This window comes from Eremothecium cymbalariae, chromosome 3 (genome assembly GCF_000235365.1).
Source record: "Eremothecium cymbalariae DBVPG#7215 chromosome 3, complete sequence".
Classification (NCBI taxonomy): Eukaryota; Fungi; Ascomycota; class Saccharomycetes; order Saccharomycetales; family Saccharomycetaceae; genus Eremothecium; species Eremothecium cymbalariae.
Genome location: NC_016451.1, coordinates 495010 through 522360, shown reverse-complemented (window position 1 = coordinate 522360; position 27351 = coordinate 495010). Strand labels below are relative to the sequence as shown.

General features: G+C 39.1%; 18 protein-coding genes across 18 annotated transcripts; 10 read left to right on the top strand and 8 right to left on the bottom strand.

Moving 5' to 3' along the window:
- Nucleotides 1-191: 191 nt before the first annotated feature.
- TSR1 (small subunit rRNA maturation protein TSR1) lies at nucleotides 192-2555 on the bottom strand (the record flags this gene model as incomplete). Its single annotated transcript, XM_003645537.1, has 1 exon — nucleotides 192-2555. The coding sequence occupies one exon, from the start codon at nucleotides 2553-2555 to the stop codon at nucleotides 192-194; it is 2364 nt and encodes a 787-aa protein (XP_003645585.1).
- An 814-nt stretch (nucleotides 2556-3369) lies between these two features.
- On the top strand, nucleotides 3370-3540 carry Ecym_3274 (40S ribosomal protein uS14; the record flags this gene model as incomplete). Its single annotated transcript, XM_003645536.1, has 1 exon — nucleotides 3370-3540. One exon carries the CDS (start codon nucleotides 3370-3372, stop codon nucleotides 3538-3540), a length of 171 nt encoding a protein of 56 aa, XP_003645584.1.
- A 701-nt stretch (nucleotides 3541-4241) lies between these two features.
- Nucleotides 4242-7313, bottom strand: STE23 (metalloendopeptidase; the record flags this gene model as incomplete). Its single annotated transcript, XM_003645535.1, has 1 exon — nucleotides 4242-7313. The coding sequence occupies one exon, from the start codon at nucleotides 7311-7313 to the stop codon at nucleotides 4242-4244; it is 3072 nt and encodes a 1023-aa protein (XP_003645583.1).
- Nucleotides 7314-7696: 383 nt separating this feature from the next.
- ECM19 (Ecm19p) lies at nucleotides 7697-7966 on the top strand (the record flags this gene model as incomplete). The annotated part of the gene is made up of 1 exon (XM_003645534.1): nucleotides 7697-7966. The coding sequence occupies one exon, from the start codon at nucleotides 7697-7699 to the stop codon at nucleotides 7964-7966; it is 270 nt and encodes an 89-aa protein (XP_003645582.1).
- Nucleotides 7967-8212: 246 nt separating this feature from the next.
- On the top strand, nucleotides 8213-10054 carry SYO1 (Syo1p; the record flags this gene model as incomplete). The annotated part of the gene is made up of 1 exon (XM_003645533.1): nucleotides 8213-10054. One exon carries the CDS (start codon nucleotides 8213-8215, stop codon nucleotides 10052-10054), a length of 1842 nt encoding a protein of 613 aa, XP_003645581.1.
- A 254-nt stretch (nucleotides 10055-10308) lies between these two features.
- UBC9 (E2 SUMO-conjugating protein UBC9) lies at nucleotides 10309-10873 on the bottom strand (the record flags this gene model as incomplete). Its single annotated transcript, XM_003645532.1, has 2 exons — nucleotides 10309-10744; nucleotides 10836-10873. 2 exons carry the CDS (start codon nucleotides 10871-10873, stop codon nucleotides 10309-10311), a joined length of 474 nt encoding a protein of 157 aa, XP_003645580.1.
- Nucleotides 10874-11102: 229 nt separating this feature from the next.
- On the top strand, nucleotides 11103-12047 carry PEX19 (Pex19p; the record flags this gene model as incomplete). Its single annotated transcript, XM_003645531.1, has 1 exon — nucleotides 11103-12047. One exon carries the CDS (start codon nucleotides 11103-11105, stop codon nucleotides 12045-12047), a length of 945 nt encoding a protein of 314 aa, XP_003645579.1.
- Nucleotides 12048-12925: 878 nt separating this feature from the next.
- Nucleotides 12926-13549, top strand: CCW14 (Ccw14p; the record flags this gene model as incomplete). The annotated part of the gene is made up of 1 exon (XM_003645530.1): nucleotides 12926-13549. The coding sequence occupies one exon, from the start codon at nucleotides 12926-12928 to the stop codon at nucleotides 13547-13549; it is 624 nt and encodes a 207-aa protein (XP_003645578.1).
- A 433-nt stretch (nucleotides 13550-13982) lies between these two features.
- On the bottom strand, nucleotides 13983-15296 carry ART10 (Art10p; the record flags this gene model as incomplete). Its single annotated transcript, XM_003645529.1, has 1 exon — nucleotides 13983-15296. The coding sequence occupies one exon, from the start codon at nucleotides 15294-15296 to the stop codon at nucleotides 13983-13985; it is 1314 nt and encodes a 437-aa protein (XP_003645577.1).
- Nucleotides 15297-15714: 418 nt separating this feature from the next.
- ATP10 (Atp10p) lies at nucleotides 15715-16560 on the top strand (the record flags this gene model as incomplete). The annotated part of the gene is made up of 1 exon (XM_003645528.1): nucleotides 15715-16560. The coding sequence occupies one exon, from the start codon at nucleotides 15715-15717 to the stop codon at nucleotides 16558-16560; it is 846 nt and encodes a 281-aa protein (XP_003645576.1).
- Nucleotides 16561-16819: 259 nt separating this feature from the next.
- IDP1 (isocitrate dehydrogenase (NADP(+)) IDP1) lies at nucleotides 16820-18094 on the bottom strand (the record flags this gene model as incomplete). Its single annotated transcript, XM_003645527.1, has 1 exon — nucleotides 16820-18094. One exon carries the CDS (start codon nucleotides 18092-18094, stop codon nucleotides 16820-16822), a length of 1275 nt encoding a protein of 424 aa, XP_003645575.1.
- A 321-nt stretch (nucleotides 18095-18415) lies between these two features.
- On the top strand, nucleotides 18416-19351 carry Ecym_3264 (aldo-keto reductase superfamily protein; the record flags this gene model as incomplete). The annotated part of the gene is made up of 1 exon (XM_003645526.1): nucleotides 18416-19351. One exon carries the CDS (start codon nucleotides 18416-18418, stop codon nucleotides 19349-19351), a length of 936 nt encoding a protein of 311 aa, XP_003645574.1.
- A 267-nt stretch (nucleotides 19352-19618) lies between these two features.
- On the top strand, nucleotides 19619-20617 carry CST9 (SUMO ligase CST9; the record flags this gene model as incomplete). The annotated part of the gene is made up of 1 exon (XM_003645525.1): nucleotides 19619-20617. The coding sequence occupies one exon, from the start codon at nucleotides 19619-19621 to the stop codon at nucleotides 20615-20617; it is 999 nt and encodes a 332-aa protein (XP_003645573.1).
- Nucleotides 20618-20920: 303 nt separating this feature from the next.
- COX8 (cytochrome c oxidase subunit VIII) lies at nucleotides 20921-21142 on the bottom strand (the record flags this gene model as incomplete). Its single annotated transcript, XM_003645524.1, has 1 exon — nucleotides 20921-21142. One exon carries the CDS (start codon nucleotides 21140-21142, stop codon nucleotides 20921-20923), a length of 222 nt encoding a protein of 73 aa, XP_003645572.1.
- A 332-nt stretch (nucleotides 21143-21474) lies between these two features.
- Nucleotides 21475-21660, top strand: COX9 (cytochrome c oxidase subunit VIIa; the record flags this gene model as incomplete). Its single annotated transcript, XM_003645523.1, has 1 exon — nucleotides 21475-21660. One exon carries the CDS (start codon nucleotides 21475-21477, stop codon nucleotides 21658-21660), a length of 186 nt encoding a protein of 61 aa, XP_003645571.1.
- A 317-nt stretch (nucleotides 21661-21977) lies between these two features.
- VPS33 (tethering complex ATP-binding subunit VPS33) lies at nucleotides 21978-23930 on the bottom strand (the record flags this gene model as incomplete). The annotated part of the gene is made up of 1 exon (XM_003645522.1): nucleotides 21978-23930. One exon carries the CDS (start codon nucleotides 23928-23930, stop codon nucleotides 21978-21980), a length of 1953 nt encoding a protein of 650 aa, XP_003645570.1.
- A 231-nt stretch (nucleotides 23931-24161) lies between these two features.
- Nucleotides 24162-26486, bottom strand: AFG2 (AAA family ATPase AFG2; the record flags this gene model as incomplete). The annotated part of the gene is made up of 1 exon (XM_003645521.1): nucleotides 24162-26486. The coding sequence occupies one exon, from the start codon at nucleotides 26484-26486 to the stop codon at nucleotides 24162-24164; it is 2325 nt and encodes a 774-aa protein (XP_003645569.1).
- Nucleotides 26487-26678: 192 nt separating this feature from the next.
- On the top strand, nucleotides 26679-27311 carry Ecym_3258 (uncharacterized protein; the record flags this gene model as incomplete). The annotated part of the gene is made up of 1 exon (XM_003645520.1): nucleotides 26679-27311. One exon carries the CDS (start codon nucleotides 26679-26681, stop codon nucleotides 27309-27311), a length of 633 nt encoding a protein of 210 aa, XP_003645568.1.
- Between the last annotated feature and the right edge of the window lie 40 nt (nucleotides 27312-27351).

The window sequence follows — 27351 nt, the reverse complement described above, 5'->3', positions numbered from 1 at the left end:
ATTCTGATCCCTTTGCTCGTGGTCAACCGAGAGAAGTTTGATTTTTTTGGATTAATTTCTTGAACTATTGTAGACATGGCGCTCTGTCAAGTTTTGCGTGCCAGTATGTCTAGAAAGAGACGTTAAATTAACCTTGATAGTATACAAAGGATTACTTACGCAGGTAGATATATATGTTCTGCATTAAATGACTAATATTGCCAAGCAATAGATGTACTTGGCCAAACACGCCTGAATAATGGCATTGCAACAGTGTCTTGAGCCGATAATTTACCATCAAATGTGGCCTTAAAGTAACCATGAGTTCCAAGACTTTCTTTAATGAAACCAGTTCTACCTGATTTGGTAAACAATGGAATTGACTTGAACCATTCCACGTCTTCTGGTCGGAAAAACATGTAACGCACTGTGATAACTCTTTTGTGGAACTTGAATGGATGACCTGTTAATATTATTCTCTTCGCCAGGATTCTGTTGTGATCAACATTTAAGAAGGAGCCATGTCCGATGAGTTGTAGACCCTTAGGATCTTGCGCATCAGGTTTGAAGTAAAGTGCAGGAGATTGAGTCAAATCCAATGGAAGAAAACATGTGGCTATAGAAACAGTATTGTGATGCAGGAATCTTTCATACTTATGAACGTTGTTGGGGGAATTTGATGCAGAAGAAAACTGAGGTTGAATTGTATACCTTCTAACTCCATATTGAACAACTACAGGTTCATTAGATGGAATTGGATCTTCATACCCTTCCCATCTCTGTATAGACAAGTTAGCCATTGCTTGTTTATGTTCGTGCGGAAGTAAGCCGTAGACAGTAAAAGCCAATAAATTTGTTTCAACGATCTTATCCAACAGATGCTTAGGAAACTGGATATAAATTCTGACTCTATCACCTGCTACCACCTGCGCTCCTGCGCCTACTTCTTTATTAACCTGCCGCTTAATATTCTTGTAATTTCCAAGCCTCAATAGACGCTTCCATTCTGGTGGAGCATGTGGATCTTTTTCGTCAGCATCCCAAACACAGTTATGCAAGCTTTTTAATCCTCGATACCTCTTTAAACGTTCTATTGCAGATTCCGATGGATCCAACTCAATTTCATCTGGAAATTCCAAGTCGTCCTTTTCTAATTCACGGTATGCTCTTAGCTGGCGTTCTTCTTCTTCTGCAGGAAAGTCCACATGCATATCTTCAAGTGTTTCGGATTCAGCATTTACTTCTAAAGGATCGACAGGTTGAGCCTCAGCAACATCTGCCATAAATTCATCATCTATTTCGCCAACTGCTTCAGGCATCAGCCGGCGTTCATCATCATCATCTTCTTCATCGACATCAACTACATCTTCAAGGTACCATCTGGCTTGGTATTCGGAGGTTCCTTTAGGGACCTTTACCCTCTTCATAGGCTGTTCCCTACCAGGCAAAAAACCATGGTCATCGTACCTCACGGAAGACAAGTTCGCATATTCGAACTCATCATTATCAGACAATTCTTCCATCTCGAGATCTTCCGGAGCAAACTCTTCCAAAGTGTCTCGGTTCTGATCTGGTAAAAACACATTGTTTACGGCAGAGTTATCACTAGATGCTTTACTAGCTCTGGAACTGGAAGCAACCTTCTCAATTTTTGAAAGCATAAAATCACCTAACCCTGGGAGATGGATCAACCTATTTGAATGTAAGCCAACACCACGTACTACACCTTCTACAATTAAGTCCCCAGAACCTTGAACGCCCTCCTCAAAATCAATTGAATCTGCAATCAAATACCCTCTGGAATCCCTCCACTGTACTGCCCTTGGATATTTCTGACACAGCACCCTTAGTGCATTCGTCGCTTCCGAAGACTTCTCAAGATTGTAAATACGGTCTTCACTGGGGAAAAAATGTCTAAAATAACTTTCCAAAGACTGCTTCACATCTAACTGAAACTTCTCTTTGGGATGGACTTTCGATAAGTTTGCAACAACACCCATGTAAGAAGCAATACCCTGAAGTTCTAGCACCCGAATGACCTGCTCTCCAAAGACAGAATCTACTTCAGATGTACCGCTTAACCCAAAGACAACAAAATCAGCAACTTTGGCCGAATCCATTATGTTAATAAAATTTGACATATCCGGAACAATCAGTTTCAAGGTGGTTTTGAACTTATCCACCTTAAAATTGGTCACAGATGGAGTCGAATAATTCCACGGTCCAGAAAACTGCCCACTGGGATCCAAATCTCCAGAATTAATTAGTTTTTTCACAATATCACCAGCATCGACATCAGGTGTCAACGGAATCACCGTCACAACCTTAGGAGCACCATGCAACCCTTCAAACAACTTCCTTATCCTAGCAGTGTCCAAAAGCTTTTTCTGCCTCAATTGGTTCGTTAAATTCTTTCTATCTAACCTAGAAACAACTTTAACTGACTTCCCTGTGCCGTTATTCTCTCTTTCAACTTTACCTTTGTTCATCCTTTTAAGTGCTCCTTTACTAGCATGTTTGGACTTAAATGACTTATGCCCATTCTTGACGGAAGACCTATGAGAGTGCCCTGCCATGATGACTTCACAGAACAAGTAAGAGTCTAGGTACAATTACTCGATTCTTTTTAGACTATTAATCATTAAAGCCAACTCTTTTTTTTGAAGATTCCCATACTAAAATTTTTCAAAGGCATCTCATCTCATCACATCAGCAAAAAAAGAAAATTGAAAGTCGACAACGGTGACTGCTAACACCCATACATTCAACAAACCCAAATATTACACCCATGCAGCACGGGTTCGAATCTTCAAACTTTTGTTGCACGTCGCAAACCGACCGGCAGAGCCAGGAGCACTTGTTCACCATTTTGGTGGAGGCCCGCGGTCTATGAATTTTCAATGAAAAGTACTTACTAGGCTGGGATTCTAACACATAGGTAAAGATCGATATAACCAAAGAGACAAGGATAAAAGTATGTGATAGAGTGTTAAATGTTATGCAGAGATTTATTCTTAAAGTTCAGTCGGTGCTGAAATCGTCAGGTTTCATGTTTTTTTAAGGCAGAAGGTAACTTGACTCAATAGGCTTTTCAGATTCCACCTTCTCATATAAGCTCCAGGCCTTTTAGAAAACCAGTTTCCAACATGAAGTGAATATGTTAAGGCTTCGTAATAGTCGACGGCGTGAAACCTTTCCTAGGAGGAAATTTCGTCCATGCAACGAGATAAAACCAGGGACAATTGAATCGTGGGCTCATATAATGAATGAGGTTTCTGCTGCAGAGGTGGATTGGAGGCGTTGAAACCTTATGATAATTTATCTCTTGATGTTTTTAAACAGGAAAATAAAAAGAATTATAGTTACTAACTACTTTGAACAGAGATCAAAATGGCTCACGAAAACGTTTGGTACTCCCACCCAAGAAACTACGGTAAGGGTTCTCGTCAGTGTCGTGTCTGCGCCTCTCACTCTGGTTTGATCAGAAAGTACGACTTGAACATCTGTCGTCAATGCTTCAGAGAGAAGGCCAGTGACATTGGTTTTCACAAGTACCGTTAAACAAGAATTTTGAACTTCTTTGTTTTATATGTACGCATGATGATAACTAGCCCAGCATTATGCTGAGTCCTATCTCAAATTAATTCTGAATAACTACAAACCTCTGTATAAGTTAAGTATTGTAATACGATATTACCATAAGGTTACACTGCACGCACTAGCTACAATCTGCAGACCAGTGACTGTCAATATAGCTGTGGGTATAAATGTTGCTGCCCTAGGATGAAAGTTTTCTGTTACCCGGCCACCATTTCCTCCCACGATTCAGATATGAACTTCATTTTTGTATATAAAGCAAGTGCTTGCAAACTTTTAACATCCGCAAACTTAGACGGGTTTACGCCTTTTTAGAAAACCGAATCAAAAATTAACCGGAAACAATGCCACAGTTAGCTTTTTATCTGTCTCCAACAGGTGCTAATTGCCAGCGATTTCAATATAATTGAAATGCTAGTTTCCCAGAGTGATATGACTGGATAGGAAGTTCGTGGACTGTGTATCTAGTACCTTCAATGGAAGGTATTGGTTGATGGACCAGGAATGTCGTAGAAAGGCAACATTTTTCAAAAAGATAATAAAAAATAAATGCAGAGAGCTTATTTTTTAGCTTTTTAATTGTATCTTAGGTTATATATAAATATAATGCGTAGAACCAGAAGAATTTTGAGAGCGATTAAATAAAAGGTCGCTCTTGATAAGTATCAGAGCTTGGGTGCGGCTAATTCGAACCTTTTAATCTGAGGGCGAGCAGGGGCTAAGAATAAACTGCTCTTAAAGTCTTCAATTTCAGAGATGGTTTCTCCGACTGGATACCCATCTGGAATTTCTCGTAAAGTCGATTCTTGTTTTGCTTGAGACTTCAAGTGGATGTTTAATTTTGATGACTTTTGGGAAAGGATATGACGTTCATAAAAGTCGATCATATGTTGTTGAGTTAGAGATCGAATTATTTTCGCTTCTCGCTCTTTGCATAGGAAATTGTAGTCCCCTGAGAATATTGCTCCAATAAATCTGAAATTCTCTTCTCTCATATTTTTAAACTTTTGGAGTAAGGTATTGCAAAGAGCACCCTTGTGTTTTTCAAACGCCTGCTCTGACATAGACCTTAAAGTGTCTGCAAAGTTGTTCAAGAATTTGTCAACTCTTGATTCAATATATACGGTGTCGGATTCTGACTGGACCAAAATTCGTAAATTAGTGGATGCATGTGTGTTCTGTTTAGAACTCCAGACAACATAACCTAACTGCTCCTCTGTTCTCAAAGTATTGAAACATGGTTCATTTATTAATTGTGCAAGCAAAGATCCCTTAGCATTCATATCCTCGGAGTACATACCCAATTGGATTACCATTTCAAAGCACGAATTAACGTTTTCTTCGTCAAACAACGTTGTCTCGTAACGATATGTTTTTCCTTCGGGCAGCATATAAGATCTAGGTCTGTTGTTCCGGGCTCCGGAGTGCTTGATTTGATTTGGAATCAATGAACAGATATAACTGTTTAACTCAATTGCTTGATTTTCAGGGAAGTTACCATGAACTAAAGTTTCAAAGTACATTTGTTCGTAAATAGATGGGACGAAGGCCTTAAAATGTTCAAATGTCAACTGTTTTGTAACTTTCAACTTTTCACTAGGTGTCCAGGATCTATCATTGATCAATGAATTGTACAAGACACCAATTTGTGAATACGGAACGTTGTATAAACGATTGTACAATTTCTGACAAAGCAGTTTCTGTAGAACATCAAATCTTTCCTTCTTGGGATCAAAGTTTCGAATACCCTCGAGGATACTGGTCAATAAGAGGGTCATTTTGTCATTGTAACCGGTCAAGGATAAATCTAAACCTTGATTAGTTTTCACAAAACTGACTTCAAAATTGGCGCATTCTGCGTTGTAAAGTAAGTCCTTTAGAGAATCCTTAACCATTTCGACGTATAAAGTGGATAGCATACTGTTAACAACGCTGGAATAAGAATGTGGTAGTTTGAAGGATACATAGACGTGCCCTTCTGGAACCCAGAACCTATCATCCTTTTTGTACCATAGCCTGCAACTGCGATCTTCTTTCAATAATAGAGGCTCTAATAATGGTTTCACATCTTCTTGTTTGTTAACATCAAAGTTCGTAGGAATGAACATGTTCGGTGTCGGCAACTGCAAACTTGGATTTAATTCTGGAGCTTCTAGTTTTTTCAAAAGCTCTTTATCATAATCCTCTACGGCATATTCAGTACCATACCAACGTTCTGTTAAGTTAGTTGTAACAGAACGTGAAATAAGACTGATTCTTGAATTCTTTGGTTGCAGGTGGCTTAAAAACGACATGATTAATTCGGGTTTAAACTTTCTTATCAAGGAGGCATTGAAAATGATTTCTGGAGGCAAAAAGTCCTTTTGTAAGTTCTTAGCAAGAGAGGAAACTGTATTAGAAGGGCTACCCTTTTGTTTGAACCTGAATTTAGATTCTCCAATTTTGTTCAATTCCACAAATATTCTTTCCTGAGGCAAAGACTTTTTCAACATTTCAATATATTGGAAAACAGTATAAACAACTTCTTCGTAGTCCTGGACTCCTTTATCTGTTAACTCTATATGGATGCAAAAATAAGCATTACCCTTAGAAACAGTTTGAGCTCCGCAATATAACTCGGTAGCCCAACTTTGTGATATTAAATACGACAACAACGAGTTACTGCTTTCATGTCCAATTAAATGGGATATGTAGTCAGCTGGTCTTGAGTCCCAAAATGTTTCTGTATCTGGTACGTCAAAAGATACCTCTACACGTTTGAGATCCTTAATTGGTTTAGCCTTAATAATTTTAGTTAGATATGTTGGTGTGAAAACTTTAGCATTATACTCATGAACATCAATTCCCTTATCAGGGACATCCTTAAACAATTCATACGCCCATGCAGACAAAGTGTCCAAATCTTCCATACCTAGAATTACCAACCTCATTAAATTAGCGGAATATGTCTTATCGTAAAACTTCAACAACTCTTCCCGAATTTCAATGCCCCTGGACTTAGGCTCCTTGTACAAAGTTTGATAGTTACCCGTGGAAAATTTATGAAACGGATGACCAGGATTTGTCAGAGACCTGTCCAACTGCTGCATTCTCCATAAATCACTCTGCAAGTTCTTCTTGTTTTCACTATCAACCGCATTAACTTCTTTGTTAGTAGAAGATACGCTAAACAACGGCGATGTGAAAAACCCAGAAAACCTATCCAAAGCATCGTACAAATTCCCATGGTTCACCATAAAATAATAATTCGTATTCTGAGTCGAAGTATATGCATTCGAAGCCCCACCATGATGGCTCAGATAACTAGAATATTCATTCTCATTAGGGAATTTCTCACTCCCCATAAATAATAAATGCTCACAAAAGTGTGCCAGACCAGGTAAGTCCTCCGGATCTTGAAAGAATCCAACATTAACATCAAGAGCTGCCGCCGCCTTATCAGTACTCTTATCCTGTATCAGAAACACCTTCAACCGATTTGGCAATTGAATATACCGATAATTTCTATCATCCAATTCAGGCTTCTCAAATGAACTCGCTAAAATTTTGTATCCCAAGTCTGACGCCGTCATATCCTTGCTTGATGAACTGAACGAACGAGTGCCAAATGGTGTCCCAATATTAAAACCTCTTAATATTCTGCTACCTTCTACTATATGTGATCTGAAATGGGCTCCCTGCCGAAATAAATTACCATTAAAATAGACATGCGGGAAAAATGAAAAGAAGTAGCTCATTAAGAAAAGTGAACCTATCACCACCTGAAAAAAAGCAACAGGAAATTTCAGCTTGAATACTAATCTGTAACCACTTGTAAAAACCTCAAAAATGGCAGCTTTAAATTGCTTAATAACGTACCGCCAAGATTCATGAATATCATGAAACCTTACTTTCAGAGGGTGTTCTTAATTGGGGTAGTGTATATACTAATTCATGCGTGACGTTGTACTTATTAAAAGCGTCTGTGAAGTTTATATGTAAAAAAAAGCCTCTTCTAGAAGGTTTAAGTTAAGTTTAGCAACTTTGAAGCTTTCCTCCCCCATATCCGTTTCAGCAACCTACTCTCCTTGTGATAGCTGGAAAAACGGAAAAAGGAAGTATTTCACGGAGGAACATCAAGATGGGTAGACTAAAGTCGTACGAATTAGTTGGGTTTGGCTTAATCAGCTTGTTTGGCATCTACTCGGGTACCAAGTTTTTCGAGCCAATTGTCATTGAGCAGCTTAGACAAGATGGTAATTTGAGGACGGATATAGAAATTCCCAAGTATGACAAAGAAGGTAATCCTGTTTTACCGGAAGATGTGTTAGAGCATCAGAAGCATTGGCAAAAGGCAGTACTACAGGAGGTCGAAGACGCAGAGGGTCAAGGTTCATCCAATAGCAAGTGAACTAAGGTTAAAACGTTTATGACATTGTATCGTCCACAGCATAATGCTCCTGTTGTTGTTCGAAGGCTTCTTGGTGGGCAGTGACATGTAATTATGGACGAAGGAATTTTTTCAAAATTGAAAAATTTGTAGAATGTACAATATAGTAATGTCATCGCATAAGTGTTATGGCAGTTTATTAGGTTAATAAAGGATTTCAGTTGATAGTCGCAGGGGGCCAAGTAGTTGTGGATTTTTTATTGTAGGATGGGTAAGTCTAAGAAGAGATTGAGATCTTCTAGGTCTCGTTCGAATCCTCTAGGGCGGAATGTTGAGAAGGAGGAGCAAGTACGACGCAAGAAGATCCAGCCATTGTTGGAAAAGTTGCAGAGTGTTGTGGCGAACGATAGGTCTATGGCATTAGGATCGATAAGTGTGTTGTGTGAGGATCCTTATATGAGGGAGCTTTTTTTGAAGGAGAAGCTGATCCAGTTGGTTATGAATCGATTGATAACAGACGAAAACACGGAAATTATGGTTGAGTCCTTTGGCTTGCTGAGGAATTTGTGTTTGGAGGGTTATGATGTGGCGACACATTTGTGGAGATTGGATATCTGGACTGGAATAAACGCTGGGTTTGATAAATTGTTAAAATCTCTTGATAGTATGGGGGAGAATTCAAAGGCCACTAAGGAATCTAAAAGGCTTCTTTTTGACTTTGGTGATAATTTGCTCTCCTTAGTTGTTGCTTTGGCGAACGGTTCTGACAATATTTTTAACACTGTGACGTCGGGAGTTAAATTGGCTCGTTTATTGCAGATTCTGTCCGAGGTTTTAAGGTATGGTGTTTCTGTTCAAGAAGTTACTACATCTGCCACATTGAAAATCACTACCCAGTTGTTTAATACTGTACTAGATTTGCTTTATACTTTTTCTGCAGAATCAGCTGCATTCATTGAGACTATTAAGGAGCATAATATATTGGCAGAGTTTGTGAACGCTCTTCCCAGCTTAGTTATCGTCAATGCCAATGAGTTGACAAAAGTTTTGGTTCAAGGTATTCTGTTGCAGTTTTTGGACATGGATATTTCTTATGTTCAGGCTTCTGCTGTCATTCAAAATACCTGTTCTGCTATCGAACATATTAATCTCGAAGAAATGAAAGCCAATTTAAACCTTTTTACACAGGACGAGGAGATGACAAAGTTGAGTAATACTGAGGAGATATCTAAGCAAATTAGGGATTATACAAAAAGACGTTCTGATGCAATGATGAAACTACAAAGTTTGGAATTGTCTCTGGATGTCATAACTGCTGTAATTGAGCTAGTTGCTGCAAAGTTTGAAGAAGGTGACAAAAATGTCTCAGAGAACCTAGTAACCATCTTCACAACCTCTTTACCAGTTGTATTCCAAGCTTTGTTTAAAGACTTTGGTTCTCGTGTTTTGATTGCATGGAATAATCTACTCTGGTTATTCATTACGGTAGGAATAAATTTGTTTGAATTGCCGAACAAGCCATGGCACAACCTTTGGGCGTCAATGAACGAATTGGAAAATGACGACCTTGGAAATAGGCTGGGTAAACTAAGTTGTATGTGGGCATTGTTAAAGTCTGTTCAATTACAGAACAATTCGTCACAATATTTACAATTGCTGCAATGTAATAATGTGGGGTTTGCACAATCTATTATTGATCAATTCAATCTTGTTGAAAATTTGGATTATGAAGAACAGTTGGATTTAAAACAACGTTGTTTAAGCGTTCTTTCTGCTTTAGCAATGTTTCCCCACCAGGTTGATGTGAACAAATTAGTTGGCCAATTCTTCATCCAATTGTTATCTAAAAAAGACTTACCACCCAGACTATTAATTGACGTTCTCAATCACTTCATAGACATCTATTCCGACGCAGAGTTTGATTACGACAGACCTGTGTTTGTTGAATTAAATTATCTTGAATCTCTGAGGCAGCAGGTGATGCCCAACCTCAAAACTGCTTTCAAATTTATTGACAAGAATAAGGACCCTCAACTAAAGAATGAAAGTCGCGAAGCATTCACAACCCTAGATAGTTTCATACACTACAAAGTAAAAGAGCGTTCCTGAAAACGTTGTATGTGGACCTATCTATAGTTTTGTATTTTCTTTATATATATACCCGCTAATATACTCATAGTAACATGTATGTTACTCCCTCCACGTCATAACTAACTGATTCTGGTGAAAAAACTTCTATACAGGGCAAAATAACCTCAGAAACATCAAGATTTTTAACTCTATGGAATTTTAACTTTGTGGGACTGAGCCTAACAGTATTTGACAAATATTTATACACCTATTGGCAAACCTCTAATCTTCAATCATTTTGTATACCTTCTAGCTTGTTCTAAAACCTTTTTTTCGTATTCCTGTACATTCTTAGCATATGCCCTCCATGCTGGTTCTTGAGCTGGAGAATCAGGATTAGGACTTGTTAATAAGTCCTGAACACCTAGAAGAATTTGTTTCATTGTAATGGCTGGTTTCCAATCCTGATCTTCGTTCAAGATACTGAGACAAACTGTACCACTAGGATAGATGTTGGGGTGATAGAAACCAGCTGGAAATTTCACCTTGGGAGGTTTCGAAGGATAGTCATCAGGATATTCAATAGTAATCGGATACACAGCATCCTTCCAAATAGTACCCTCTCTACCCGGTATACCCGCCTCCCACTTTTGTAAGTTCATCGATCCATCCTCCTTCTTTGTAGGCTTTGCCCAAAATCCAAATGGATGATCCTTTCTCCACTTCTTTCTGTAAAACCCTCTAATGTTAGTATACACGTACAGCAAACTTGTATCAGAGTGAATCAAATGGACAATCCAATCAAAAACTTCATACGTACCTTTCTTCTTGTAACCTTTGCAAACACAAACTATTCATTTCCCTGAAACCACTGACCTATATGAACGGCGTTTAATAACTATTGAAAATCCTTTTGAGGTATGTATTACAGTTTGCGTTGACTATCTTGACATAAATTTCTGCTTTGAAGCGTCCCGCATTAACGCAACGGTCTTCCAAAATTTGATCAACACTTTAGTCGAAAAGGTTTTAATGCTTTTACGCACGCATTCTAATAAAGAAAGCCATAGGTTAGAAACAAAGAGATATGAGCAGTCCTGCAGATGAATATGATGATCTTGATGAGTACTTAGAAGATCCTTCAAAGTTAGACAGAGAAGAGAAATCTAGGACAGGTTCCATTTCTAGTAAAGATGATAGTATAAAGAAGCCGGCGAATGATAGCGCTGGCGCACGGAAAGAACAGAACACAGATCCTGAAGTTGCGGAAATGATCGAAGAATTACAATCTCAGTTTCAAGGGCTCATGACTTCAGAGGTAGAAGAAGCGGACAAAGAGGCTGTGAACAGTTTCAAGAACTTGCTAGGCGTTCTGGAAAAGGCTTCGGTACCACATTCGCCACCCGAAGGACAGGTTAATAATGACAAGAAAGCTGAGAAACCAACTTCTGAGAATAAGGAAGACTTCAAGGATATTATCTCGAATACTTTAGATAGATTAAAGGAAAATTCAACTAACATTGACTCCAAGTTGGAACAAGAAAAGAAGTCTCAGAATTCAGACGAAATCCTATCTCAGCTATTCTCCCAACTCGCTGATGGTAGCGATGGATTAGATGGCGACAACATGGACGGTGCAATTCTCAATATTCTTAACCAAATGTCTTCTAAGGAGGTGATGTATCAACCCATGAAGGAGATGCAGATAGAATTCGTCAAATGGATGGAAGAAAATAGCAGCAAGGATGAACACAAGGACAAAATCTCGACCTACAATAAGCAGCTCGATACCGTCAACAAAATAATTGCTGTATATGAAAAGGCTGATTACTCTAACGAAAAATATCGCAATGAGATTACTGATCTAATTGACGCCCTCGAGCAGCTGGGCGATAGTCCCGTGAACAAAGGTTTTAATAGCGGGAAAAGCAATCAAGAATTGAACGACTTCGCCAAAATGCTCGAGGTTGAAGGCGACGAAAACCTCGGAAACATAGACAAAGAGCTCGAGAATACCTGCAACACTCAGTAGTATTAGAATCTCCTGCTAAGCCTCGCCTCGCTTCTTTTCTCTCCTTCTCTTCACTTATTTTGCCTGCCTGCACATCTTACCGCTCTTCCTGGGTATTATATAATAATGTTATATAATCATCGCCGCATACGTTTAGACGTGCATCGTGGGATATGATATAGTTATACGCTACTCCGATACACACGAGACCAAAGCCAACAAGTTTTACTTAACCAGCTACTGGCCAGCTCCTGCTCCTAAACAGGTATCTGTTTGTTTTAATGATTCAAGATTCATGTACTTCCCAACGAGACCACTTCTAAACGCTGGGATGCGCTCATTCGCAGTTCTGACAAGCCTGCAGAAAAAGCACAACACATTTGTAGTACGAAAACCCCCTCCCAGAGGCATATATATACATTCTGTAGACCAAAGTTCCGTTGGAAGGCATCTCAAGCCCAGTGTTTGACGATCCAGACCGGATCCATCACCATCACAGACAGACCCCGGAGGGCAGCCTTATATGGTCAAGTACGCATGAACCTCTTTTAGGGGGGTGGCTAGATGTTAAAGGGACTCTCAGCCGTTCATACACATACATTTGAATCCGTATCTTCTGGGCACTCAGCCCTATTCCTGCAGTAGTTAATATGTACAACGTTAACGAGGATCGAATTGTTGTCACGTGTTGTCACGTGATATAGATGGCAGGATCTTTTTTTAGTAACTTGCGGATTATCACGATCGAAAACGAGGCTTTCGATTTCACCAACATTACTTTTTCCACCTAGTTTTAAACTTGACAGGCAATCTTTTATGGATATATAATAACTACCAGGTATTGATTTCGTTTTTTCTACTGTCAAAAGACTACAGAAACCCCAACTATCGAACTAATCATGCGTTCATCTACATTCGTTACTTCAGTTGTTTTAGCTATTGCTGTCTGCGTCAGTGAGGTTATTGCCACTCCTCCAGCTTGTCTATTGGCTTGTGTTGCACAAGTTTCCAAGAGTTCCACATGCGGTTTAGGAAAGGTTTCTTGTTTCTGCAACGACCAAAGTGATGCTATTGAAAACTGTTTGAAATCTATATGTCCATCTGGTGATTCTGATACAGCATTGTCTTCTTTCAAGAGTACTTGTTCGGAACATGGTGCATCTTCTGGTTCTCAGTCCTCTGCGTCATCGACATCTACTGTTTCTAAGACGTCGTCTGTTTCGAGTGCATCCGCTTCTAGTGCATCCGCTTCTAGTGCTTCTGCTTCGAGTGCTTCTGCTTCTAGTACTCCCGTTGGTTCCGGTTCTTCAATACTCTCTTCGACTTTGGTTGCTTCCTCGAGTGCTGTTCACAGTTCAAAGGCTTCTGAGTCTACTTTTGCTTCCACCACCTTGTCCTCATCTATCATCCAAGGTAGCACAACACCAGGATTACCTCTTCAACAGTCTATTGCTGGTGCCGAATCTCTAGTCGCAGGTTACGGTGTTGCTGGTTTCTTGATGATAGCCGGTATGTTAATTTAATCCTTGGGATATAGGTAAGCAGGCAGCCTCCTGTCCTTATTCCATTCAACAGGATGAAAAATAAAAATAGAAATAAATCAAAACAAGCGTTCCGAACAGCATATCTTTGGCAGCATACGAGGTGCCTTTCTACTGTGCATTGGGTAGCAGGAGTTATTCCTTCCGATCAAGATAAGGACGAAATTCCTGCAGCTGCACAGCGTATACAAGAGAGAAGTATATGTTTAGATTATGTCTATTTACTGGGTTTCCTTCGTCACCTCCTTACCACAGACCACTCTATCACCTTTTTTGTCAAAAATCACTGAATTAGCCGTAGCTAAAGTTAGTTTTCGATTTATGTTATATCCACGTTCTACATACAATAAATAAATCTCTGCGCTAAAATACAAATTGTTTTCTATTGCAAATGTTTATTTTTATTTTTCTATTATTATGGCAGTATTTCTTCGTACTTCGGTGGAGGTTCCTCGTACTCCGGAGGGGGCTGTATGATCAGCGACTGTGCTACGTCAGCAAACACCGTAACAGGGTCTATGATGACTTCCGTATTAATTGGCATACCCTGTATCTTCCAAGAAAGCTTAAGCTTTAGCCAGAACCGTCTTTCAATATTACAGCTGGTAAAGCTAAACAACTTGTTACCCCTATGTGTATAATTTTCTTCATTGAACCTTAGTCTATTCAAGTTCGCATTCCACCCCAACTCTATTGGTAACTCCCACATATCATTTTTTGTTTGATGGAGCTTCTCTAATGAAAGATTATAATCCATTTTCTCAATCATAACTGTGAGTTGTGAAATATTATTGTTTTTTATATTATTTGCAAGGTAGTCAACATGCTCAATTAGATCCAGTTGGAGATACACCAATTTTATATCAAGCCCATATGAAGGTTTGTTAAATAACAACTGCAGCCTATCAAATTTATCGGTATTTTGTTTAAACAGGTAATCCATCCTATGCAGTTGGTCTAAACCTTTGGAATTCACCTGTAGGGTGACATTGCCGGCGTCGCCGGGAAGTAGGACTTCCGGTGAACAGTAACTTAGTACCGCTCTAGAAGGATTTACCATATACTGACACGGATCGGTACAAGAGTTGCATTGCGTTGGCATAAATTTAATTAGCTGAGTATCCGCTATCAAGGAACCAGGAGCTAAAGAATACTTTTGGGGTTCTCCTAATGTCAGATCTGTTTTTAGAACATAACGAACCCTTCCTAATGAATAAAAAAATAAATCGACGCTCTCAGGATTCTTCCCAATATTGGAATCGTTAAAACTAGGTGGCAAATGGCTTCCATTAATAACGGCTTTCTCGCCCTCCAAAAATGACTCATATTTAGCTTGGTGTTGTGATAAACATTTGTGATTACCAGCCAGTTGGAAGCTAAAGTTATAGCAATATCTGCCTTGCGTAACACCAAACCCGCCCTCTTCTTCTCCTAATACATCCGACACCTTTTTTGAAGGAAACAAAATAATTGACTCATTAAATACCACATGAGTTGATCTATCTTTCTCATATGGCCATCTTAACTTTTGTTTAGACTGTTGAGCATGATATCTATCTGTTTCTATAATAGTTGTCGTCTGAGTAATCCCCCTTAGCGAAACCGTTAACCGTTCGATATACGTAAGCTCTTTTAATTCTAAAACTATACTCCCTGATATAATTTCACGTTCAGTATAGTATTCACCATTACAGGATGGGTGTAGCCTTATAGAAACCGTTGGCGCCATACACAAACTTAGATATCGTCGTCTTCAATAGATTTGCGGAGTGATATAACAGATAACCGTTCTGAACTGACCCTTCTTCTATACCACATTACTCAACGACAGCTTTTAGTATAAGATATGGCCTTAATCTTTACTTTTATATATACCTGGCAACAAGTAAGCCAAGTGGGACATCCCATATATTTAGATACCGCCGTGTTAGAGACATTGTCCTCCTACAGCAGAGATACAGAGGATCTCTCGAGAAAAAAAACGGTCTGGTAAAATTTCTCGAGAAAAATATAAATTGCTTTTCTTATTTCCGCATCTTGAAGAATGCCAGGACACCAGGACAAGAAGCTCTCTATAATACAGGAGTGAAAGAAAGTACGTAAACCTGGCAGCAGATATTCTGTTTAAAGAGACGTTGCTGCAAGAAATGAAGAGATTTTTTAGTACTACGTCAACGGTCGGCTTCTTTAATAGACTGAACAACGCGCTAATTAAAGCTGCCCCAAGGGACCATGTCGTCCAGGAATTAAAGAAACCAGTGGGCTTGGAATGTTCGCCTGATAGATCCATCCCTTACACGAAGGGTAACTCCTTGAAAGATATGTTCAAGCAAGATAAGACGACCCAAAGAGCTGAGGAACTTGCGCTGGAATTCAGCAAAAGCGGGATGTATGACGTTTATACTTTCCGTAAAACCAATGGGAAGTTGTTCTTGTCACCACCGTCTTATTGGCGTGCTGAAAAATCCTTGTATTTCCCACATTTAGTTGGAAGGACCTTAGCAAACGCTGAGAAAACATGCTTGGAGGACACACTACGAGGCAAATTATCCATTATCAAGATAGCGACTAGTGTGGCAGGAGAAAAATTAGTTAATAGCTACTTTCAAAATGAAAACATTGACTATCTTGCGAATGGTCATGAACTACTGAATGATAAGCAGTCTACTATGTCTACTGCTGCTGCACAGATAATTGACATTAATTTTTCTGAGAATTGGGTCAAATCTTTAATTGTGAACCTTTCTCTTCGGAAATTACGTAACGAAATTCCTGAAAGACGTCATAGCCAATATTTTGTCTGTGCCAGGGAACAGCTTCCGTTTATGATTCGTGAAAAGTTACTTTTGAATAATCCGTATACTGGCTACGTATACGTCGTTGATCCTCAACTAAGGATTCGATGGATGGCATGTGGTGCTGCACAACCCAAGGATTTCGAGCTGCTTTGGAAATGTGTAAGAGGTCTGCAGAAGGAACTAGTTAATCAGTAGTCGCGAAGATTGCCCGGGCACTAATATAATCTCCTGTATATAATTTTAAACGAATGCTGCATAAATGTTATATAGACGGTACCAGTTGGAAGAATACAGCTATATAAAAGTTAACATAACCTGGATTATGTGCATTTTATTTAATATAGCTAAAGTTGATTTTTGTTGAACGGAAGAAAGGAGGACGGGTCAAATCTACTCTGAAGAGAACTAAATTTAGAAGATTCAGGCATAATATTTGACAAGGAGGTTGGTGAGTTTATTCAACAACTGCCAAATCTTCCTTCAATCTAGCCTCCACAGCGTCCAGCAATTCGTTTGTTGTGACGTATGCAGACCTATCCGTATTGCCGCATGCCAGAGCCAGATCCTTGGTCATGAGGCCGTCTTCTTGAACAGTGTTTACTGTTGCAGCTTCTAACTTGTTGGCAAAGTTAACGACATCTGGGGTATTGTCCAACTCACCCCTTTTTATCAAGCCTCTGGTCCAAGCAAAAATGGAGGCGATGGAGTTCGTCGAGGTTTCTTTACCTTGTTGATGTTGTCTATAATGTCTGGTGACAGTTCCATGGGCAGCCTCACTTTCAAAGGTTTTTCCGTCTGGTGTTGCAAGGATGGATGTCATCAAACCCAGAGATCCGAAACCCTGAGCGACAATGTCGGACTGAACGTCACCGTCATAATTCTTCAAGGCCATAATAAAACCACCTTTCGACTTTATCATCTGGGCAACCATATCGTCAATCAAACGATGTTCATAATAGATCCCATGATTTTCAAACTCCGTCTTATATTGAGTATCGTACAGTTCTTGGAATATATCTTTAAAGCGGCCATCATACGTTTTAAGGATGGTGTTCTTCGTAGAAAGGAACAAATTTAACTTCTTGGTCAAGGCCAGTTTGAAGGAGGCATGGGCAAACCCACGAATAGACTCGTCTGTATTGTACATTGCCATGGCAATTCCGGAATCTTTGTATTCATATACATCCAACGTAGTGGGAGTAGACCCATCGGCAGGCCTATAAAGCAATTCCAGCTTACCAGCACCTGGGACCAACAGATCAGTAGCTTTGTATTGGTCACCATGCGCATGTCTTCCAATGATAATTGGTTTTTCCCATCCAGGAATCAACCTTGGGATTCTTGGAATCACAATTGGCTCCCGAAAGACAGTTCCACCCAAAATATTTCTAATCGTCCCATTTGGAGATTTCCACATCTTCTTTAAGTTAAATTCTTCCACACGGGCCTCATCTGGTGTGATAGTTGCACACTTGACCCCAACGCCATACTTCTTAATTGCGTGTGCAGCATCATGGGTTATTTGATCATTGGATGCATCACGGGAAGTAATACTTAAATCATAATACTTCAAATCTATATCGAGATACGGCAAAATCAACTTGGTTTTAATTTTATCCCAGATAATTCTAGTCATTTCATCCCCATCCAGCTCCACAAGGGGAGATTGAACTTTAATCTTGGGTCTGCTCGTTCTCGTTGCGGTCAAAAGGTATCTTCTGAAATACATCGCCTTTAAACTAAACTGGTAATCTTGGGATCCTTACAGGTATAACCGAGTGGTAATTTTCACTGTGACTGCATTTCCGAGTACCTATTCCACTTTTTATATTGTGTTGTCAAAACTGTTTGTTAGTCATAGCGCACCGGGGGAAGAGCTACACTGAAATCACGTGGGCTTGTTCGGCTACCTAAAACCAAGGTTTAGCTGCAATGCTGTAAAGAACTGATAGCCCAGATTAATGATTATAAGGAGCCAATATCGAGCCAGTTAAACCGACCGGAAGAACTTGGGAATATATCCAACAACTCGTTCTTCCTTCAAAAAATAATGGTCGGTAGGACTAAGAGATTCTTTACTCTAAATAACGGTAACAGCATACCTGCAATAACGACAGTGGGGGTCGGTAACAAATGGACGAAAATATATGGCATAAGGGATGGAGCCAAGAATTTGATGGAGTATCTAAAGGAGATATTGGCCCTGCCAGGGTTTTTGCACATTATGACAGCGGAATTCTATCCAAATAATGGGCTGTTGAGCGCTGCGTTGAAGGCTTCACAGAAACCGAGGCATGAAATCTGGATCACCGACAAATACTGTTCCCAGTGCAAACTCTCTTCTAGCCCGATAGAAGCGCTGGAACGATCATTGGATCGACTGGGGTTTGACTATGTCGACCTGTATTTGATACATAACCCATGTTTAGACTCATCACCGAATGGGATATCTTTAGAGAAGGCATGGAAACAAATGGAACTGCTATACAAGACAGGAAAAGTAAAAAATATCGGTGTTTCTAACTTTCGTATTGAGGATCTCGAAAGGCTAAAAGATGCTGAAATCAAACCGCAAGTGAATGAGATTGAATTCCACGCTTTTCTCCAGAATCAAACTCCAAATATTTATGAATACGCAAAGACCCATGATCTACTTCTATGTGGGTATTCCCCACTGTTCCCACTAGAAACCAAAACAGAAGATTTTATGGACTTCCCGTTCTATCGGTACATCATAGGATTGGCTGAAAAGTACAACAAAACAGAAGCCCAGATTCTCCTTCATTGGATGAATTGCCTTGGAGTGCTTCCTGTTATAACCAATACCAAAGTTAAGTGGTATAAAGAAGCCTCCGATATCATCAGTTTTGAGTTGACCTCAGAGGAACTCGATATGATAACAGAACTGGGCAAAAAGCATAAGCCTCACAGGAAGCACTTTGTGAAGGAGTACATGAAATATAATTCAGAAGCCCACATCGCATGAACCTTGCAGTTGTTATTCTTTAGACTCTGATAACATATATATGTAGATATATATAGATATAGCTAGTTTTGCATTTTCGTTTTCATCATTCATTTGATTGTTGTGTTGATAATATATGGCTCATTCTTCCTTCTCTTACCACGATGCCGGGATATTTTAGCCGCCCAGCCTTGTTTTAAACAGAAAAAACAAGATTGACCAATTCAAACAACAAGTATAAATAATATCATCAATATATAGGTAGGAATATTGGATTGACATGCAATTATGGATTTGAATCAGCCATTTGTTCACTGTAGTAGGTGTAATTTGCCGTACGATAGAAATGTTGTGTTTTCGCTTACGTCGTGTGCACATATCCTATGTGAGAAACATATACCAGGAAGTGGCAAGCCTATGAGATGTCCAGTATGCCAGAAAGATAATATAAGTGTGCTTAAGCTGTCTAGCGATCCTCATGTAAACAGCAAGTTTCCTGCGGAGGTACAGAACTTCTTTATACCTTTCACAAGACACTTGGAGCCATTATATTCTATTGCGCAGTTCCAATGGGATGCTTTGTCCGAACAGTGTGAGTACTACAAGTCAATAAGCTACAAGCTTCAAGAGAAGTGCAACAGACAACGACAATTACTATACAATGCGAGGGAGGAACTGGAACAGTTGTCAGAATTGAAGGAGAGGGTCAAACAATTGGAGGGCATGCACGAAGTATCGCCATGTGGTCATTCACGGCAGCAGCAGCGGATTGTGCAACGGGGCCCAGCTGCTGTGCCAAATAGGCCTGAAACGATAGATCTCACGGACAGCGAACAGGTCTCCTTCATAAGTAAATTGAAGGACAACAACAGACTACGTAACAAGAATATGTCCAGCACAAGCATCATCGCAGAATCAACTTCACTACAACCCTTCACGCCAGAAAGTCAGCATCGCATACAGCGAACCATTGCCAAGGCCCGAAATGGGCTATTCACACCCACAAAGTTCCAAGCTCTGACTCCAAGTAGTAAGAGTTGCAGTGACAGCAGCAACATTAACGAAGACACAGCCACTACTACAATGCCGCCTGTTTTTGACGCTCCAAGATCGAATCATATGACCGACTCACTCCCGCCTGCTATAGAGAGACTCAAGTTGAAAAGAAGCAACACGTCTACCGTATCATCAAGAGGAATATTCTCAAATATGCGAATTGGCTTTAGTGCAACAAGTCTCGCATCCCCTTCCTCAAAATCATCCTCCAAATTTCGAAGGGTCCGCTGACTTCTTCTTTTCAACTGCTACACTGAATTACAAGGATCAATCATAGTATCAATAATATTAATAATCATTAATAGTAATAGTAATAAAAATATATTTGAAGAAATTGAATGGCATAAAACACACACCACCATGGCAGCAATAGATATATCATATTCAGTTGCATAAGACGATAACCCTAAATAAAGATGCCTCCGGCTTATTGAAGTTAAGCCAACATCGCCTCTGCTGTCAAGCTAACATATGTCGTTCTAATATACCCACAGATTTGTTTTTTGTCCCCAATAAAAGCATGAATCCATCACTTTAATAGACACCTGCCTTCTTTAGTTGGACATAACCCGAGATAAACGGAATGGCAAACCCCAAAGTAAAAAACCCAAAATGAATAATAGCATATGGAATCTTTCTGTTGTGAATTTTAACTGGAATATTAGAGTATGGTCCCTCCTTAAAGTGGACCTGTTGTCTCACACTACTGGAAAATGCCCTTCTACCAGCCAATCTAGCTGTCTGTTGGAAAATCATAGTGGTACCTAGTTTGTTATAAAATATCTGATCTGCTGTTTCAATAAACTCTACGCAACTATACCAGTGCAACGATGCAATATATATATATTATTGGTGTGCATGTTCAGTTTTATTATAAAACGATACCATCACTTTTTCTTTTCCGGCTTGCGCATTATGAAATTGATGTAATAAGGAATTACAGCGATCTGATTGGTCGAGAGGAAAGTTCACCAAAATGGATTTTTGAGAAACTTTGATGGTCTTGTATACTACAAGGTGACACCTTTCTTAGTTAGAGGAGAGTATATTGTGATTGTAAGAAGGTCAGGGTATAATTTAGATAAAGAATGTCAGCTATCGCGCCTATTACTGGTACTATAAGAAAGAAAATCATTGCCGATATCACCATTGGTTTTGCCATTGGCACTGTCCTAGGTTCAGCTTGGTGGTGGGGTTTCCACAAAAATATTATTGGTAAGAGAGAAGCTCACTATCAGAAGCTAGCTCTTCAGAAAGCCGCTGAGGAGGAATAAATGTATTGTGGGGGGATCTTTTTATGATGTTTATTTATAATATAAGGTGCGGGCCGGCAGCGTGATGATAATTGCATTTATTATTATTTTAAGTTGTCTTATGGATACGCAAAGATGAGGGTTTTAGCAGTTCATTTAAAGTTGCCAGGATTACTTCTGTTTGCATGAGATTTACTTTAAGTGGATGTGGGTGGTGGGAGGGGCAAGTGTAATGTATGAGCTGGTACATATATATGCGTTATATATCGTGTTAAAAGTGTGTATACATGACGTACACACAGGAGCGATTAATTCACCTTCGTTTAATATATATGAGATTATATCTGAGATATAGCATTGGAATTCAAAAGGCCATCCGTAACTACGACGAAATGCTTGTTGACCTTTTTCGAACGCAGTCTTCGTTGTAGGAATTTGATGGTTGCTATTTCTGCAACAGTGATACCACCTAGGAAGACAAGAATCACGAGGTCGGTATGTTTTTCAGCAGAACCTATAATCATAGTTTTAGCTGATGTAGATTGGTCCCAAACTTGTTCGTCTACGATTCCAGGACCATATTGGCTTTCAAATAACTGCTCCAATTTAGAAAGAGTAGGAGTACGTGAGATAACAAAGGGTTGCTGTGAAGAGTAATTTTGTAAGAGCACAGATCTATCGTACATTGATTCTAATATGCGTACACTCAATGGAATAATACCGCAAAGCGAGAATGTGGGTTCGTTAGGATTTAAGGGGTCAATTGATTTATCAAGTTGTGGACATAAATCATACCAAGCGCTAAAGGTATGGAAATCTTTAATGGAATTATAATCTGAAAAGACGGTCTTGTTCAATATATAACCGTATTTGCTTAGTCTTTCCAATTGCATTAGTGCATCTATCCCAAAAGTATCTACAAGCTCTGTTTTTAATATCGTGAAATCCTTGTCTCTAATACCATTCTTGGTCAGAGATAATAAACAGCAGAGCCTTAGTATAATCTCTCTTGGGGCGCCTGCATACATCAAATCTAGTATTTTTTCACAGCTGACTTTATTATCTAAATTATTCATGCAAAAATCTTGTTCAATATCTATTAAATCCTGAAATATTGCTTCCTTGTTAACATGATCCATAATCTTGCTGGATATTCCAGTGTGTAACTTAAGCAACCTTTGTCTATCTTGGAATTCGCCCAAACTGTCCACAAATTGCTTGATCTCGCCAACCGTCTCAACTTGATGTCTTGAATCGTAATGATCCTTCAACTCTTTCGCCCAGATATTTAAGCTGGTACCCACTGCGCCAAAATTGATAAACTTGAGGTCATCCCATACATTGTCCATAGAATAATCCAAAGTTACCTCTGTCTCATTATTAGCACCCTCTAAAATATCGCTTGGCTTCAAGCCCTTTAGTTTAGCATCTACAGTAAAACCATATATATCATTTAACATACCTGAATATGTTAATTGAGAAAGGAGAGGTGTTAATGGGTCGATTTGTCTCTCAATGACAATTAAATTCGTTTGAAGACCGCTATGCTTTTCACCGTAGAGCATCTCTCGCTGAAACTGCTTCTCAGAAGTCTCTAAATCGTTTAATTGAGAGCGCAACCCATCTACAAATCTCTTGGAATACCGCCCTAAAGATATTGAATGTGTGATTGTGATGTCATTCTCACAACATAAAGACATGACCGCATCAATTAAGTGATTTACTAACATAGTTCTTGTGGTTTTTGCAAATGACGTTGTTTTCGGGTAATAAAGGTTCTGCAAATCTCTGGTAAAGAGAACATTGCAATTCAATAAAATATCATCCAAGAAACATAGCGGGAGCATATACCATGGATGCAAACGGGGGAATATATTCTCTAGCTGAAGTTCTAAATGATTTGGAAGCAACTTTTTTTCGTATTTGTCAATATGGCCTTCCCAAGTAGCATATATTATATCTAACTCATTCAATGGCATTTCATTGATCAAATCATGTAAAGGTTTAGGAACTTTCAAATCTGATCTGACATCAATGAGAGTCACTAACTTAGATGAACCTAAATCTATGCGCTTCAAGTTTGATACACAATCATCATCCAATTTAACTATCAACGTAACCTGCGTTTTTTGTGTCAACTGAGAAGCAGGGCAAAGGGTATTCAGTAGAGAAACCAAGTTAGGTTGCACTATAAGAACAATTGGCTGTGACGAACTACATTGCGTTAAACATGTAAAAAGCCGATCTCGCAAAATATCTTTGAATTTTTTAGCATCTAGTTTATCAACCATGACTTCCTGTCACACACTTGGTGGTCTCTATTATCTGTGCCTTAAGTTTAACTGCAGGTGTTCCCAATTATTGTCTTGTTGTAATGTTAAGATTTTATATGTACGCCGTCCGGAGTTGAAGTTGCAACGTCAGAAATGATAGTTGAGTGCCAATAGATATCAAGCATCTTAAAGTTAGTCTATAGAAGTTCAGTTAATAACTATAATCATGATCCAGATGATATTAAATATCTATATTCCTCGTTTTTTGGAAAAGCGTTCGTAGGAGACCAAACTTTCAGGCATTACGTCCTTAGTTAGCTTAGTCAATGCAACTTCAAAATGACGGGCTTCAACATCACCATCAACAAAATCTTCCCTTGTTGCCGCAATTGCAGCATCTCTGCACAATTGAGTTACTGCAGCACCAGAGCAATGCTCTGTTAGATTTGCTAAATTGTGTAGATCAACATCCTCAGTTTTTAGGCCGAAGGTTTTCGTACAATTCTTTAATATTTGTAATCTAGCCTCGAAGTTTGGAGGACTGACATATATATGTTTGTCCAATCTCCCGGATCTGATTAACGCAGAGTCTATTATTTCAGGCTTATTCGTTGCAGCCACTACGACAACACCGTTTAGTTCTTCAACGCCATCTATTTCATTTAACAACGTTATTAGGACGTTACCGGAGGCTGCAGAAGATGCCTCCTGGTCTCGAGTCTTGGCTAATTCATCAATTTCATCAATAAAAATAATACTTGGAGCAGCAGCTTTGGCTTTACGGAATAATTCCCGTACCGTCCTTTCTGTCTCACCAACATACTTGTTCAAAACTTCTGGGCCTTTAATGGCAAAGAAATTGAAACCAGATTCGGTTGCCAATGCTTTAGCCGTTAACGTCTTTGAGCAACCAGGAGGACCATATAATAACATACCTTTGGGGGGAGACACTTGAAATCTACGCAATTTATCTGCTCCTTTGTGTGGTAACTGAATAACCTCTTCAAGTTCACTTTTCAACTGCTCTTGACCTGCTATATCTGACCAATATACCTTTGGCATTTCTAAAAATATTTCCCTCATGGCGCTTGGTTTAATTTCCAGCATGGCAGCCTCAAAATCCTTTACATTTATCTTCAAATCAGGAATTTTTATACCTTCAATAATAGCTCTATGCTTACTATGCGCTACAGCCAAGGTACATAGTCCACTCAAATCCGTACCCACATAACCATGGGTTTTATCAGCTATTTCAGTAATTTCATCATCAGTGAAGTCACGGCGCTTTTCAGACATGTTGCTGAGTTGCTTCTTCAATATTTCTCTTCTGGATACAGCATCTGGAACGCCAATCTCAACTTCAGTGTTAAATCTTCCAGGCCTTCTCAACGCAGGGTCAATTTTGTTTGGTCTATTGGTTGTTGCAACAATTACTACACGCCCTTCACTATCCACACCGTCCATCAAGGTTAACAATGTGGCAACAACTCTGCTTTCAGCCTCCCCGGAGTCATCATTATTTCTATTTGGTGCAATTGAATCTATTTCATCGATTAAAATAATAGAAGGTTGAAATTTACGAGCTTCTTCAAAAATTCCTCTTAACTTCTCCTCTGTTTCGCCCAAATACTTTGATGTAATTGATGGCCCGTTGATGGTTTGTATATGGGCTACATTCTCGTTTGCAACACAACGTAGTAACATTGTTTTACCCGTACCTGGTGGTCCGTGTAATAGAATACCTCTAGGAGGGTGGATACCACATTCTTCATAAAACTCAGATTCATATAATGGGGCCTCGATAGTCTCCTTTAACTTTTGTATTTCTCTAGATAACCCACCAACTGAACTATACCGCAACGGCTTTGAAAGTTTGAATCGTCTATCAACTTCAATACGTGTTGTATAAATAATTTTCGTATAGCCCTTTTTAAAAATACCTGCTGGAGATAAGTAAGGTGTATATCTGTTCTCTGAACCATCAGATATCTTTAACTCGGCCATGGTCTGCTTGACATTGTCAATACTTTCAATATCAACGATAAGTATGTCTGATTTCGAAGATACCTCATCACACGTTAGATTACTAAAAATCATACCAGGCATTACTATTCCACAGCTATTCAAAAGCCTTTCAACAGCTTTTTGGTTGTTTTCACTAATTTCATGGCCTTGCAAGCTTCCTACAGTAATTTTACTAGCATAATCTGGTTGATATTGAGCTTTTTTAATGGTAACACGCTCACCTAATAGCAATGAGCCAACAGATCTGAGAGGTGTCGATACCTTAATAACATTATCTTGTTGCGACTCTTCACCATTCTGTAAAATAGCAGCAACCCCCGGCTGTCCTTCTTTGGACACAATACATATATTACCTGATGAATATCCGCAATCCTTCATAACCGTTGGATTCATAAATACGGTTCCAAGTAGTTTTTCATTGTCCTCAGAATGTGGCCTTGTGATAAACACAACAGGTGCATTGCTCTTGGAGCTACTTTTTTTACCTTCAGTGCCATCTGACAACTTCTTCTTCGAGGATGAATTGCTTCCAGTTGCTTTTGATGCCATTTATAGTATAATTAAAATACGACCTTGCTCCTTTGATTGTACCATAGTTGGTGATGAGCTTTCATGGTCATCTCAAAAAAATTTATGTAGTGTGAAATTTTTCACTACCAATATTATCTGTATCTATGAACATTTATAAAATAGGTTTGCTTTACTAACAAGATCATCAAGCTTGATGCAACTAATTCAGTAATGATAAATCTGCGCACATGCTGGCCAATCATTCGTCGATTTTATATTAAACCAGTTTCTGCAACGGAGCCAATGGGTTGGAGCTATGAAAGTACGAAAAAGTGGACAAAACCACCATCACGAAATAGGAGTAAGGATATAGAAAGATTAAGGAAGTTTTGTACTATTTTGAAGGTTGAGGAGTATGGTTTAACTATTGGGAACTTTGAAGAATTGGAAAAGTGCCTCTATGTTAATAAAAACCTTTATGTAATGTCGAAAGGAAATAAAATATCAATAACAGAGCTGGATTCTATTGGTAGTTTTGTACTCTATTCCCAAATTTCTCAATGGATTGACAAACTCACTGAACTATTAAGAAAGAATACGTCTGTTATACCACAACACATTAAAGAGAAGAAGGGGCTTCATCCTCTTGTGAGGAAGTTCCTACGACAAAAAAACCTGCTTAATATTGCGAGGATATCAACTCCAGACAGTAAGGTATCGAACAAGGTACGACTGATCCACGATCATCATACTTTTTATGCTATTATTGGGTATCTGAATCTAAATAATGGACAGGAAGCTATGACTAGGTTTTTGGACGAGAACATTATTAAACCTATTCTCAGAGATGTCGTTAAGATGTAAGTGTTATGTAGCTTTAATAATGGATGATGTATTCTGGAAG